General features: G+C 34.8%; 1 protein-coding gene across 8 annotated transcripts; it reads right to left on the bottom strand.

Moving 5' to 3' along the window:
• Positions 1-2247: 2247 nt before the first annotated feature.
• On the bottom strand, positions 2248-16553 carry Rtnl1 (Reticulon-like1). 8 transcript variants are annotated; one of them, XM_962073.5, is made up of 6 exons: positions 15572-16553; positions 10826-10861; positions 3042-3249; positions 2784-2992; positions 2624-2729; positions 2248-2576 (listed from the first exon to the last, which is right to left on the bottom strand). In XM_962073.5, exons 1-6 carry the CDS (start codon positions 16431-16433, stop codon positions 2522-2524), a joined length of 1476 nt encoding a protein of 491 aa, XP_967166.3. In that variant the 5' UTR covers positions 16434-16553; the 3' UTR covers positions 2248-2521. The 8 variants fall into 8 exon arrangements, with proteins under 8 accessions (XP_967166.3, XP_008192753.1, XP_008192751.2 ...); XM_008194531.3 differs by lacking the exon at positions 15572-16553 and adding an exon at positions 11768-12073; XM_008194529.3 differs by lacking the exon at positions 10826-10861.
• Between the last annotated feature and the right edge of the window lie 395 nt (positions 16554-16948).

The raw sequence follows: 16948 nt of genomic DNA, 5'->3' as shown, positions 1-16948 counted from the left end.
GAAGGACTATAACTTAATTTTCTGTACCCAAAAAATTAGTAAGGCAGAGTAAAAATGAGAGCGCTTCGAGTGTTATACCGTCTCTACGCTAAATTGTTTTAAATTAGTTTAAATTCAGTCAATTCACTAAGTACTTTGAAAGAAATGTAGAAATGTTAGCCTTCTTAACAGACTTAACTCTTAACAGACTGAGAAAAAATTACTAGTAAAATTTTCATAAGAATCATAAAAAAAATTATTTAAAATTTGCGCTTCGTCTCGTATTTTTCAAGACGCTGCGAATACGGTTAATGATAATTTACTTGTTAAAAAGTAAAAATTTAAAATGCAAAGATTGAAAAAAATTTGTTCGAAATTATGTTGTTGACCTCATAGCAAGCATTCCTAGAACATTGGAGTCTGTTATTCGGACTAGAGGTGATAATACACGGTGTTAATGTTAAGAAGTAATTCCTATACAAATTACAATTTTTTATTAAAAATAAATTTCTGTCCTTAAAACAAATTTTTTGCGTTTTATTTCAACTCTCGCTGTACTTCAAAAAGCAAGAAAATATTTTTTTGTCATTTAAGAAAATCACCCGTGTTATGATAATTTTTGTACGATGTGTGTATTTTCTACAATATTGTTCCTTTCTACACTTTTTCTGTATCTTCAACCGTATTCCCAGCGTTTTGATAAATATGCGACAGTGAGCAAAACACTTCAGAATTACCAATTTGGTTTCCACTTAATATTTTTGCGAACGCTGTGAACACGGTTGAAGATACAAAAAAAATTAAGCAACAGAAGTTGTAGAGAATTAAGTTTTCTACAAAAAAGTCCGGGACACCATATTTCTATTATCAACGGATTAGGTGTAAATTAACTTTCAAAAACTTGACCACCTGCAAAATGAAGCAAGTCCGACTCTTGAGCGTCTTTGAATGATTATGTGACCTAAATGGTTGAAGATAGGAATTTGGTCTCGCAAACTTTATTGTATGAAATTTAATTCTCCTCAACTTTCTTCTATAGCTTTTCTTGTATCTGTAACCGTATTGGCAACGTTTTAAAAAATATGGGACAAAGTCCAATTGGTAATTGTTGGAAATGGTTTAAATATAGTTTACGATAAAATTTTTGCATTATGTTTATGTCTTACTATTGAAAATTTAAGCTCTATCTGCCTGTATTTTTTGTTTGCTGTGTGTTAACCGTTATACAAAAAACAACCATTTTTACAAATTTATTGCTCTGAAAAACGGTAATGGAACAACTGCGCTCTCTGGTGACATTAACGGAATTACCGAGAACGGAAACGTTTTATTTTACGTCGTTTCGTATCCTAACCTTTAGACGTCCGTAGTCCATCTCAAGAATAACATTTTTCAGTTTTTGCAGAAAAGTAATTATTCTTCAATTTTGTCCATTTATTCGAAACAAACCGAAGAAAGAATTTTGCTGTTTGTTATTCGGAATTTTTTTAACAAAAATATGTTAGTGTGTGTTTGAGCAGAACTTGGTGATAATTTTGTTAAAAAGGGCAGCAAAACACCGGTGAAGCGCATATAAACAATTTAATAATCTCTTAAAGCAAATACAAAGCTATTATAAAAGTATGCAACAGTCTAAAATAACATATTCACCTCAACTTACATCAACTTGACGAAACGAGCAACAAATAAAAGTGATATTAAAACTATGTCTAACATAAATAAATAGCAATTATTAAACATTTTTCTTTTGCCTATAATTAACTCTGTTTTAGATATAACTATAAGATATTCGTAGATGACTTGGTCTTCATACAATCATTTTTATGATAACATCTCATTCAATGAGTGTAAAGTTACACATAACATTGACACTGAACATTATTAGTACGGCATTACTCACGTTTCTTCTTCGTCGAAGAAACAGATTAAAACAAGTTCTACATTAATTCTTAAATGTTAAAAAAGGAAATTTACACCATCAGTCTAGAAAGATGTTTCAACTGATTTTTCAAGTAACAGTCGATAATTTTTATATTTACTTGGCAAATAGAAATTGCGTGCTCACTCTTACTACAGCATCACATAAAGGACAACACAATCACTAAAATATCATGTTTGTAAGTAAAAAATTAATGTGTATTGTAAAATTTATACACGTGTAGGATATTCAAAATCTCCCATTTTAATCTAATGAAAATCTTATCACCTAATATTAATAGCCATAATAAATCGCATCCAATAACACACAAAAGAAATAAAACGAAAACAAACGATAGAATTTATTTTAATAGTAGTTCCTTACGTTCAACTAAGAAACGCTTTACACAAAGACAACAGAACCGAATCGAGTTGCATTGATAAAATTTATGAATTACAATACAACAATAAATAAACAGGGTGTATATACAGAGCGTATATATTTGTTTGAATTTATTTCAGGATGGAATTTAAGGAATAAATCATAAGATTGTTCATAAATAGCTAAATTTGAATAACTTATGACACAAGTGTGACATCTCAGCTATCTCCTCCGTGAAAATAATTACTGATCCTTCTTCTCCTCTGCTTTTTTGCCAATTGGGATGGCCGCCTTCACCCTACCAAAAAAACCTTATACAAAATTCACCAACCAAAAACGACTCACTTTGACGTGATTTCGGCGAGCTTAGTCCTCACAATCTCCAAATTGGCATCAATTTGCGTTTTGTTAGTTTCGTAAACTTTGGGAAGAGAAAAGAGTGCGACCCAAGCTACAAAAAACGAAAAATTACACCTACATTACAACAACAAAACGTAAAACAAACCAATAATAATCAAAGTCATTCCATTGAACCAAGCCCCTAAGTAAGTCAGTGTCCATAACAAAACCCCGAACTTGATGGAATCCACCAAATCCTCGACGAGGAACAACCTCCTCAACTCCACCACCGCAGCGTTGATGTGGGCAACGGCCACTTCAGACACCTCTTTGACTTTTTCTTGCGGAAGCGACACATCAAACTCTAGAAGATCTCTGAAAGCTTGGTTAAAAAACCGACTGCCAAAAAGTGGAATTGACTTACTTGAAGGGGTGCCCATCGCCTGTCTTCTGTACTGCTTGAACGATATTTTTGTAAATCCGGAAGGAAATCGTTCCAGTAAGGCCCAACAGTGACAAATATGCCACGACACTGATTAGTGAGAAGTACGTGAGTGCTAGAAGCACCAGAAGGACGCCTCCGAAGACAGGCCCTGACTTCTTGGGGTCTCGCCAATAGATCAGGCTTTCCACTGCAAAAAGCACAAATTTTATTCGTGTTTTCGGCACTTTTTCGATTATTTACTCGTGCGAAACAACCGACGAAAACGTTACGCAACGGGACAAAAATAGTCAACAATGCCGCGCCGTTTGCAATTTGATTAACACGTCACGAGATGGATGATTCAGGACAGGTGGACGTGAAGGAAGGTCAGCGAGAAGTATCGTCTTTCTGTGCGTTTCCTGTCGAGCTCGAATTTCTCTCGAAACGCGATATTCGAATTGTGAAAAATGCCCTTTTGTGCTTAACCGCCAACCGGCGCGTCCTTGCGATGCATTGGCAAAAATTCTAATTTTAAAATACCTAAATTTAACCAAGCTTGAATCGAAACATTTCGGACCATCTTGTGTTTTTCCGACATTTATTTTTACCGCATATTTGTCATAAATGTGCGAAAATTGGGGATTCGAGTTTAGGTAAACCCACTTTACTTTAGTGCTTTCTTTTGTGAGCGGTGGATTAGTTTGTTGGTCCTTGGAAGAACTCCAATTCCGTATAGAATTTATTTACTGACAAAAAACGACCTGCAATTCAGTGCAGCGCAGCGGCGCCCAATTTAAGGATGTTTTCGATTTAAATTTAAACCCCCAATGACCAGCTTGTATTTGACGGTTAAATGCACATAAAAACGAATTTATAAACAAAAAATAGATGAAAAGAACCTTTCCATAAGAAACTTAATTAACTTACATCAAAGTGACAAAGCGGAAAATTTAATTATAAGATTTATTATGTGTATGTAATAGCAACTCTACAGAGTGTCTCGCGAGTGGGTACAAATATTTTGACCACAAATTAACAATTAGAAATAAATTAATCGATATTTTTTATTAAAAACACTGCAATGTCTGTGCTAAGACGAACAGATTTCAAACTCTGCTAGCATACCAAAAAGCCGAACTAATTAATGCAACAAATTTATGACACAATTTATGTCAAGGGGGCTCACCTTAACGAGGTTCTACAACATTACGATTTGCACTGTTAAATGTTTAAAAAATAAATATAATCTGATTTTTTGGGAAACCTAATAGATCCACAAATAAAGATTTAAAAAATAATAACTAATTTGAGTATAAATCGGACACGAGTGGATTAGTTTAATCCACGAGGTGAAAAAAATAAACCGATTTACATGAAAAGGAGTTGAATACAACATTTTATTCTTCGAATTAGACTCAACAAGGCTTAAAATTGCTTTAAATATGTTAAAAATAATCTGACGTTTCGTATTGAGAAATGCCTAACAGTTGTCTATACTTTCTTATACAGGAGAAAATCCGTAAATTTTGATAGTGTCGAATAAAAAATTCAAATCAATTTACTTATGTTTAAAGCTTAATCTATCTGAATGAAATATATTATATTGCCACCTATTAAAACCACATTAGTAAATCATGAATAAAACATACATGCAGTCATGCAAATTCTTAGCCATATTCTAACTGCACTCGTCAGTAAAAAGATGAACTCAATTAATATTTCAACTGCTCCAATTAGCAAACAAAACGCTCAAAAATTTCGAACGGCATCAACTTTCTACACAAAAAATACCCGAAAGTAGCTCTTGAAATTTCACTATTTTTTTCCAAAGCCTAGACACCCACATAATTGGCAAATAAAAACACTGTCGGTCATAAAGTACGAACGAACAATGCAAATTATCGCTTCCACGTGGCTACTTCTCCAGTCACAATCCGCATACAAACAAAATGTCAATAGCCTCCCATCACCCAAGCCCCAAAGCCAAAATTGAATTACTTGGGCACTTTGCGTTAAAGTAAATAAACGCAAAGAAGAGAATCCATACATCTTGCCAGCTTTGTTGGTCTTTATAAGTTGGGTCGTCGGCGACCATATGCCATAAAATAACCCCAAAAAGCGCAAAAATCGCTATTCTTACCGGGTCCTCGTTCAGGCAATGGTTCGGAATATTGCTGGTACCTGTTTTTGCGTACCATTGTTACAATTGTTCAAACAAAAAACCACAAGTAACCGGAGCAGCACACCTCGCGCTACACTTCACCTTCACGACGCAAAAGAGCTCGGAGTCGAGTTCAGCAGAGAACCAGATCCGTATCTACTTCGAAAGTCACACTGTCTTTTTCCAATACGTGGACGAAACTCGGAAATGGAAAGAGGCAACGATTACGTCAAAGCTAATAAAACCCTCCGGAGCGATTAAGAGACTATAATCTAATCTAAGGCTATTTTTCAGTCGATTTTGCAGTTTTATGATTATGACAATCACATGAGTGTACTGAATTTGAAATAAATGGAATTTGAGCGTTCACCACGAATTCACTGCTATTTTCCAACCGACAGGAAGCTTTTTATGGTGGTAAACATACTTAGCGGAAATGCTACCAGCTGGTGCCACGAAAAGAATTCGGAGGCAAAAACCACGTTGATTTTATTTAAACAATGCAGGGAATGCCACATGATAAAGTGGGTCAAGGATACAATATACATTGCCAACAACTATATTATGTGCTACATTGAAAAAAAAGACAATAAAGTTATGTACATTAAAAAAAATATTAATCAATTCATAAGATCGAATGATGTATAAAATCGCATACTGTACAATAAAGGAAATATTCCGGGAATAATTTAGCTTGAGCGCCACAAAAATGTTTGAAAAAAATATCTTGGAAGCCTCTTACAGTTGCTAAGACATGCGCTGATGAGTGCAAGTAATTGAAATGAAATAAATATAAAAATAATAGTCAAAGAACCGGTTTATAGAAAGCTCAGTTACAATCTAATTTGTTGTTAATAGTTAACATCGCAAATAGCGTCATTAAATAAATCTGCAATTAAATGCGTGATTAAGTGATCACATGACCAAATTGAACCAATCTGAATGATCTATTCGCGTTATTAACTTTTTACAGCGCAAGTAACTTTAATTGAGCTTTAAAGTTTACAGAAAACTTTGTTAAAATTTAATTCGTTGTTAAAAGTTAACAACGCTAATGTACCAACCAAATTGCTTCAATTTCAATCCATAGCAAAATTAATTCCAGTAATCATTTTTGAACAAAATTAATTTTTATTACAAAGAAACGAGCAATTTAGTTTCTGAATTTACTAATTCAGTGTTTTCCTGGTAGTTTATTTATTTATTTGGTCTTTATTTAGGCAAGGAAGCTACTCAACTTGACTCATTACAAAACATGGCCGAAAACAAATAACAATAATATAAGTTAATAAACAAAAAACTAAACCAAAACAAGAGGAAAGTAATAAAAGTGAACAAATTCATGATGATAAATTGTATCAGGTAATCTTTTTATGCTGTATGCCTATTTAAGTCTTTCTATTTGCAACTTTAACTGGAGCAGTCAGTAGGATTTGCAGTACTATTAGGGACAAAATAACGCCCTTTTAAAAAAATAAAATCAGCATGTTGACAGTAATGAAAATTCTCTTTTCTCTGTACATCCTTTAACAAATAATAAAGTATTTCTCCACTCAATTTCAAGCAATTTTTTTAACAAATTCCGTATGAAATAAGACGCATTATTGGCGAAGAGTTATAAAGACAAAATTATGGGCCTTGGCAATTTTCAAAGGCTAAATTCCATCAATGACACAGATAAACACAGATGAAATGCATTTATAAAACATGCAAATCCGTTAGAAACATTTCTAAAATTAACATAAAAAATAATCTCTGAGTGAAATTCTGTCGTTAAAAAGTGCTAAACGGATATTAAGAGCACCAGAGGTTATCTTATGCATATCTGTACGAAATGTTTACATTTTTAATTACGATAGTAAATTTTTTTGACTGAAAAACATTTTCTCGTTGCATACAAAATGCCTGCTATTTACTGAATGAAAGTAGGATTAGTCCAGAATTTCAAATACTTCATCCATTATTAACATTTTATGCGCTTTGCTCTTGTACAATATACCCGTAGGACTTTTAGCGTGCATGAAAAGCTTTTAAAAACGTAATAAACGATTCCGAATTAATGAAATGAACGAGACGAAAACAATTTTTCTCTGATTTTTGAAATGATACCAACTAAATCATTCACTTTGACAGGAATCATAATTTCACCGTTCAAAATTAAAATATCAATACATTCGATCCTCGCAGTGACGTAAAACAAAGAAAAGAACCACGTTAAATATTTGATTGGGTAAAATAATGAGCGATGAAAACGGCGCCAATAGTAAACCCAAGACCGTCCATTGTCGTTTGATTAAATTACAACCACAATGAAGCAAATCATCGATTTTCAACGTTAGTAACGTGGATTATTAATAATCAAATAAAACAAACCCGAGTTAGTCTCGCCAAAAAAACTGTCGTGAGTTCAATAAAGTTAGGCAACAAGTCTAAAATTAGCGCCAAGTCAAGGAAAATTAATAATTAGTCGGATGCAACAGATAATCTAAGTAAAAAAAATTCTCACGTACTGTTGCGTCGCTCGACTGGCCGTAGATTTTTCGCAAAAACTAAAAAAAAACTGAATCGGTCCGGTCACTAGAAACCGATCCAGCCGCCGCAGCCACACACAGGGGGAAAAATCGTTTATGGAAAGCGCAACTTACGCTCATCACGACGCAACACATCGAAGACGCTCATGGCGAAAGAAGGAGCATGCAGCCTATGGAGGAGAGGTCACCAAGTCGGAACGCGAATAATACGCGGAATCCCGGCCGAAACGACAACGTTCTGGCAGTGTGCCCACGAAAACGGCTAAATTTGACGACTAGCTAGGACTTGGTTCGTTAAGCGATCGCCACCCCCAGGGCGCGTAAATAAATTAAAGATGCCCCCACAAGACGAACGCAACTGAAACGTGCGGCGACTGCGCCCACCACACGCGTCCGGATAAAATCGATACGAGCTCTTTTACGTCGACAGGTGATTTCAAAATACGGTTCGGTTAGGTTAGGGGCTAACGCGCGGAGTGATGGCAATCCGCCCCCTTTTCAATTTCGATGGAGATAAGAGCTTTGATCTTGTGCAAAGTGCGGGAATGTAGGCAGCCAAATATACACATCATTTCATATTCTGTTTTTTTGGAAGACCATTCACCTTTTTTTAAATACAATAATAGTAATAATGAATTAACACACATCCGAATTTCTGATTCCCTTGAGAAGCTACATAAAATTAAAATGTTAAAATTAATAAGCATGAGAATAACTGTAGGCACAATAATGTTATTTATTTAGTTACATATTTATTAATTAGTTCTAGGTTCATTTCGATTTGGTCAATTACCAGAAACTTTTACCAGTCATACCCTCGTCAAAACTAAATTAAAGACGGCAAAATCTCAATCAATAAATAAAATAACGCAAGTTTCGAGGATTAATAAAGTTGAAATTAATTTTGTTTTAGACAAAAACCTAGTTTTAAGAGCCGACTTAAACTTTGAACATTGTAACTGAAGATTATCGAGTTTTAGTAGCTGCATAATTAAAGACTTTATCAAATAACGAGTTTAAAAAATCCAGTACTAAAAAAAACATTTTTTCCAATTCCTATTAATAAAATGCTCATTTTATACAGGTGTGTACAAAATAGCGCGTAAGCTCTCTGGTACGTTGTGGGAAACATTTGAAAAACCTCTAAAAATGTAATAAAAAATCAATCGTAATTTTTGACGACTTTATAAACACAATACAGTTTGGTAAATCCAGCGTCACTGTCAGTACCTTCTTTAGTGTTTACGTTGTACTTCTATTTTAATTGTGGAGTAATTATGCTACAATTGTTAAGTATGGATTGTTTTACTAAGTTGTCCAATCAACTTATTAGCTTTCTGGATATAAAATCTCATTTTTGAAAATTTTATGTTGATGATACGGATATCTAAATGTTAGGATATAAAACGGCGTACAAATAAAACGTTCTCGTCTTCGATAGTTCCGTTAATGTCGCCAGAGGGCACAGTTCCATTACCGTTTTTTTAGAGCAATAAATTTGTAAAAATGGTTGTTTTTGTATAATGGTCAACACACAGCAAACAAAAAAAAATACAGACAGAGCATTAAATTCTTAATAGTAAGACATGGACTAAACTATATTTAAAAAAATTCAAACTCTTACCATTTTGCACTGTCCCACATTTTTTAAAAACGGTTACATACACAAGAAAAATGGTAGGAAAAAAGTTATAGAGAATTAAATTTCATACAAAAAAGTTCGCAACATCATATCCCTATCTTTAACCATTTAGGACATAAAATCATTCAGAGACGCTCCAGGACAGATTTGCTTCATTTTGCAAATGGTCAAGTTTTTGAAAGTTAATTTACACCTAATCTGTTGAAGATAGAAATATGGTGACGCAAACTTTTTTACAAACAACTGAATTCTTTACAACTTTGTTTCTTACACATTTTTTGTGTCTTCAACCGTATTCGCAGCGTTCGCCAAAATGTAAGCTGGAACGCAATTTCATAATTCTAAGCTATAATTTTTTGCGCATCGTCGCTTTTTTATTAAAGCGTTGGTACTACGGTTGAATATACAGTGTGGTTCAAAAAGATGTTATAGAGGTCCCTAAGATAGAAAAATTTTTCTTATAAACCCTTAGTCGGAAATGAGCCGTTTTGCCTCTGGAGAAATATTTGTCCAAAAATAAAACACTTCCTAGTTCACATAAAAAACTTTAATATTTAATTAATTAGCTTTAAAATAAGATAAAAAAGATAAAAACCAAAAATTTGCAGTAGTGGTTCAAACCGGCATTACCTATTTTTTTACATAAATTTATTCTTCGAATTATGGAATTATGGACCCCTTGTTGCCTTTGCCGATGAAGTTTGGCAACATTTTTTTGAACCATCCTGTATAAAAAAAGTTTAGGAAACAAAGTTATAAAAAATGTTTTTTTACGAAAATGTTCGCGACATCATATTTCAATAGTATTTATGGTGATGTGAATTTTAAGAAATTAAAAGAAAAAAATTCGCTTTACTCGTACTTCTTAATAATTAAGAATAATTGAGAGGAATTTTTAATTATGTTTGTTGGAACGCCTGCGTACAGAAGAGCCAATATGAGATATTAAGCTCGTATGTCTTAGCTGAGACACACTTAGAATAAGCATTTTATTAATACAAGTTGAAAAAAAATGTGTAATACACGTGAACTAAGAAACTTTATCTACTCAAAAACATTATCTAAAATTCAATTTTTTCGTGGATAAAATTCGTATATCCACTTATACCACAAATATATACTTTTTAAACTCGGATTTGTCATTTTAGCTGAATCATCCTGTATAATGGTGACATTGATAAAATGTGCAATTTTTATTTTTACGAACAATTGTTCACTTAACAATTAGTAACCATTACGAGCTATAAATAAATTCCGTCTTTTCTCGACGCCATTCATTAATTGTTGACAGTCGAAGACAACATATCGAAATTACATTGAATGACCTACACTTCACTGCACTTCGCACATGTCATTATTAATAAAATACAAAACCGAAATAGATATGAAAATACATTCAAGGCTGAACTAATACACTTATCTTATTGAGTCGTCTAAAATAAGACTTTACCTTTAGGATTCAGTCTTTCAGGGTTGAACCAAGTGTCTGAAAAGAAAAAAAGGGTTGTTAGTAAAGAAATTAGTCTACTAGTGTGTTAATTGGAAAAGTTGTGCAAAAGCTAGTTGATGAGATTTTCGAAAAGTCGAAAAACTGCGTCACACATCAGACACCTTATCATTTCAATACCTCGTACTCATCATCATTTACAAGTTTTGCGCAATTTACAACCATAAAAAGCGACACTGCGGTTATTCACACCATTCCTAAGCAAACGATCATTTCTCGTCACAATGGCAGTTATCTCCAAGTTCAAACTTCAAGAGATGTTTTTACCTCGACCCTGATCAAGAAAAATCATTTGAAACGTGGTAAAAGCAAGAAGAAAGTTTGTCAATTATTTGGATGGAAGTTGCCAACTAGGGCACGAGAATTAGATGGAAAAGTTACTAAGCGCAGATTTATTACCATCGAATGCAAAACAAAAAATGTATTTCCGAAGCAAAAAACCGCAAAAATATGAAATCAAACCAATCAGCTTTGCACGGAAGTGGCCATGACCAGAATTCACCTAGATCGAAGCAACAATTAGAACCAAAACCTTGAAAGAGCAACAATGCATCCCTTTTATTCAAGACATTCAAGGATGTTTCCTAAAATTAAAAATACCTGGACCTGCGCAAGTTACATAACATGTACACAAACATTGCAAGGTTAAAAAATACAATAGTCTCCGAAGATCTGTGCAATTAAAACAAAGTAGCATTCATTTATTTACAAAATGAATGTTATGATAATGCCTGAATCATACTTGTGGCCTCATTTAAACCGAAATAAAAATTTATTGGAAGCCGTAAAAAAATTCCTAGACGGGTTTAGTAGCCAGCCACTGTATACCCAGCCATTACCACCCTAGTGCGATAATCCCTTTACAAGGCGTAAAAAATCACATACTTGGAGTAAATAGAACGCAAAGAAGTGACCTCTGTCTCGACTTATCGTCGGCACCACCCCTGGTCTTGTTCATCTCGTTCGAAACACCGTTGAGGACGTCGTCGACTAACGCATTGGCGGCATTTTTAATATCTTCCGCCATCGCGGCCACGAAACAAAAAACACTTTTTCTTTAAAACACTTGAACGAATACAGCACGCACACACTGTATGTGCGTTGTTCTATGCCTGTTATTTTCCAAAGTGGGTATAGTTTTTCTCTCACTCCGACCTATACACGCAAGTGCTCGACAGCGCTGACAGCGATTAACTGGGCAAGCGTTGTTGTTATCGACCGGATTGAAGGGGGCCGGGGACTTGGGACTGTGCCCCCAGGAACAAGGACATGTTGACCTAGTCAAAATATTCGACGGAAAAAAATTTGGGACACCTGTGGTGGCCTTCAACGGTGGCAAATGGGGCGACCTTGAGACGAATTGAAGCAATAAGCGCCCCCATAGAGGGGATTGTTACAGAAAGGAAGGAGTAAAAGTGACTTATGGGTGACAAAGTCCGGGTCTATTTATATTTGTTTAAAACAATTAAACATAAATTAATGAATCATAGATAAGTTAGTTAGACGACAGAATTTCAGTTTTGAGAAGCAAAATTATTGTCAGTGTGATAAATGATTATATAACACAGTGCAATATTGGTGTTAGATAAGATAACGTCTGCTTTTTGATCGGAGTTTGCGAAATTTTGCAAAGTGGAGCACTTACCTAATATCCAAAACTTTTAAATACGTAATTGGTTAATATTAATGGCAAATGATAATTGTTTTTACGAAAAGAAATTTAATTAAAAAAGCACTTTTTTCCGAAATGTCTCTCGAATTTCATCAATCTAATAATCACAAAATCAGATCCCCAAATCTGACATCACTTTATCAGTGATTTAATTTTCGTATCTTGAATTAGTCGTTCCATTTTCCTTTATTAAATTTAGCACCCCACAAAAACGCACTTCTTTCTATTAGATTATTAAAAAGTTATTAATTTACTAGGGTTTCGGTCGGCGCTGAGAATTGATTTTTAAAGATAAGAAATATTAAAAACGAAATGTGCTTCTCTGCAAGATTTTGAAAAAAAAAATCGGACGACGTAATTAAAAAGTGCAATGTTTTGTTTTTAATGAAAAATTGTGTTTATTATCGTAACAGTACAAATATTTTATTAAGATTAATTTGATTACTTGTGATAAATAATGCATATATTTATCATATAGTATCTCCACCAAATACTTCTACAATATTTAGGTGCTGCTTGCTGCCTATTAAAATTTAATGAAGCAACCACCACATAAAATAACTACAAACATTTTAAACAGTCATAAAATGGATAATTAAACTAGAAAGGTTCCAAATGCATGAATAAACAAGTCTTTTACTGTTACAATTTGGTAAATTTCGGATAGTGTAGTGTAGTGCCAGGTAACTAATTATCAATTGCTAAGTGAAATATTGTAAAATAAAAGGTAATAAATGAAATTGTAATAAATTATAATCCAGGGTGTTAGGGAATGGCTTAGCAATATTTTGTACGTGAATATGTCATGATCAGACCAGTTAAAAACACTCATCATTTTTCCAAAAAGTGCATATTACAGTTTTTGCACTACCTGTAGACAGAAACTAGAGTATCTATTTTAGTCCCGGAAATACAAAAAGAAATAATTTTGAAGTGTAAAAAAATAGCGTATATACCTCGAGTCCAAAGTGTCTAAATCCCACTCGCTGGATTAAATGCTGCACTTTAGACCCTCTATAATAAATACAATATTTTATTTATCAACCTTATTTAAAAAAATAATTTGGTAAAATGCGACGTTGGCGTTTACATAGTTTTGAAACAGCTAATACATTCTTAAATTTTTTTTATTTTGAGAGCACTGCATGGCTTATGGTAGTTTATTACTAGTATAATTTCCTTAAAAAAATTGGCAAAGTTTTTTGCATTTTTCTAATTGTGCTGCAGCATGTTTATTTATGAGAAAGATTCGAATCTCGGTATAGAATAATTCCATTTTGTTTTTTTTTGTCAAATTTAAAAACAAAATACAAATTGAAATGAAAAATATTAGATGGTGGTTAATTTACAACTATCATTTTGTCAATAATTTAGAAGTACACACAAATTTTTATTACCCCTGTTCAGCGATTCTTACAATTTGGGACCATATGTTCCAAATGAATTTTTGGGAAAACTATGCGTTTTCGATATACACGAATTTTACTTAATTAATCGTTTTACTTTTTACTTTACTTCATCGTTTTGCCGTTCTCTATCTACTTTCAAATTTTTGACAAACACGCTGTATAGAGTACAGGTATGTACATGTTTTTTCGTAAAAATAAACAATAAGAATGTAGTAATTACTGTTTCCCTCAGTTCCTCTATAAGGTTACAACTTTTACGTAGTGATTCTTGATTCTTATTATTACCTAGCATTTACTATTTTACACCTATTTAGCAAATGTGCTTAGCGTTTAATTGTTCCCTTTCTTCAAACACGACTAAGTTTTGAACTAGATCCAATTCAAGCATTTACAGATATAACAATTCATGTCAACGATCTTTATTTATTGATATCACCGGATTCTCTCGTAAAATCTTCCATTGTTTTCATCAAGAACAAAAACTATTCAAATCTATAGACAAAAGTAGAGTATCATCTCTCTTCACCCATTCCTAAGTTTCCTTGAATTTGTGATGAAAAATTGCGGAGAGTATTGCACTTAATATAATACACAGGTTAACTAATATGCAGATAATCCACCACCACTCTAAAGAATTCGTAAAAAACCCTCCACAGATAAAAATTTCTAAAAATACTCACCGATTTTTGTTGACGCCCAGTAGCATAGTAAATGCCAAAAATTATTACGAAGCAAATATTTTGGGTAACAGTAAAGTTTATTTTAATTTTCGGACGTTCTTTTGCATAACAAAATTCAAGTCATTTCTTAATTAGATTAGCGCCTAAATAATTAATGATTCACCGCCTCAAAATGCATGCATAAATCCTACCAAGGCCACATTTGCAACTTGTACAATATGCAAAATTAAAAAAATTACATGAATTGTTAACAACGCATTTAGCTCCTTATCAGCACCTTATTCATTTCATACACCTACTTGGGCCGCATCAACGAACCAGCGAATAATACGATTTGGCTTTCAACGGACAAAAAGTCACTGTTTTAAATTAGACACGGTTCGAAACCCATCGAGGTACTTAGCCGAGCAAAGAATTTCAATCTCATTGGCCAATTACAAATTTTCAAAAATAAACCATGATTCATTTCAGTTAATGAATTCATGACTAGTTTATTATCATCACCTTGCGACCGTCACTACTAATAATTCTTATCTACTGCAATAATAAAAGATGAGGGTTTGTTTTTTTTTCCATCCAAACGATCGAAGTTTCAGGAGGATGGCACAGCTGAGATATAAAATTGCCATAATAACCCAACTGTATACACTTGTTCCAAGTAAAATACAACACGGTTCGATAAATATTTGCATGGCTGCACGTGACGTCAGCTCACGGAAAATCTTGCCACCTTTTAACTAAAATAGCGACAACCATCATGTAATTAAAAGAACGTATTGAATGACAATAAAATCGAAAAAATACAATAGTAACAATAAAAAAACAATTTCAATTGGGCATCAGACATGCGTCATAATACCGGAATTCCATGTCATAATACGATGAATCATCAACATCTGTTCCCCGGGTTCCCCTTTTTAGCACTTACCTAGGCCCATTTTGCAGAAGATGGCCTCGGCGTCAATAACCGCTGACTTCTTCTTTTCGTCGAGCTCCGGTTTCCTGCAGATGACTTCAGCCGGTTCCGGTAGTTTCTTCACCGGTTCGGGCGTCTTCTCCTTAACCGGAGCCGGTTTGTCTTCTCGTAGTGGAACAGGCGTGACCTTTTCCGGTTCCGGAGCGGAAGGATAATCTTTTTTGGGAAGTTGCGGTTCGACTTCCTCCAAATCCTTGAAGGTGTCGGTCTTAAAATCGCTCGATATCGATTCGGGTAGTTCGGCCTTTTTAGGGAAGTCCTGATACTTGGAAGGCTTGAAGTCGTCGTCATTGTCTGGCTCGCTGTCTGAGTACTTCTCCAAGAGGTCGTGCGAGTCCAATTTCTTCGGTTGACTCACCTCGCGCTCGAAGTCCATGAAGTGCTGCGTGGCACTCTTGTCGTCCTTGTTGGTGATCTCTGGGGGCTCTTCGTGCTTCGGGGGGGCAATGGGGCCCAAGTCCTGGAGGAACTTGTCGAGTTTGGCGTCGGCTTCTTTGCGGTCGGGGAAGTTGTCGCCCATTTCGAGGAGGTTCGAGTCCATCTTTCGCTCGCTGGAGAAAGGGTCGAACGATGACAGGTCTTGGGGAATTGTGGGGTTGGCTGCAGTGGCGGCTTTGTCATCCCCTTTATTGATCACGGGTTGGTCACGTGCGGACAACAAATCGCCGCCGTCTTTCAGCGGCGAGCTGTCGTGCCCCAGGTGCTCGAAGTCGTCCAAGGAGTCCACTTCGCGGCGAAGGCCCCCAACCGGCTGGGAGTGGCTCTGGCGAAGGGCGTCTCGAACGCCTTCCAGACTCAGTTCCTTGTTATCCATGCTCGACACTTTTTTATTTATCAGTTTTTTCTTTCACAATTAAGAGACAAACACTACGAATTTCACAAACACAACCGGCACAACTGTCAAACGTCAGAAAACTTGGTTGTGTTGGTGTGCGATGCTTTTGTTGCAGGATGTTTTCCGAGGAGTGGGGGACCAGGGTGGGATGCCATTGGCGTGGAAGAGAAAGGAGAAGCGGGGATGGACTGATTTATGGAAATAACACGCCCATTTGGACCAATTATAAATTAGCCGGCGACATTTGGCAATTTTTAATTGGTATTCCCCAATGTAAACACATCGGAAACAACGGACTCGTAACACAACAACGTGCAATGTTGCGAAACAAGGGGTGGTTTTCAAGCCATTTGATTGGCTGAGGCTTTTTCATGTGACCAATCGCACATTACGAAACTCATTTAAATAACATTCATTTCTTTTGAGGACATTTGTCCAAAATTTCCAAAAATGCCGCTCAAATAATTAAACAAAAAAATTACTTACAACAATTT

Source organism: Tribolium castaneum, chromosome 9 (assembly GCF_031307605.1).
Source record: "Tribolium castaneum strain GA2 chromosome 9, icTriCast1.1, whole genome shotgun sequence".
NCBI classification, from domain to species: domain Eukaryota; kingdom Metazoa; phylum Arthropoda; class Insecta; order Coleoptera; family Tenebrionidae; genus Tribolium; species Tribolium castaneum.
This window is presented reverse-complemented; position numbering and strand designations above follow the sequence as displayed.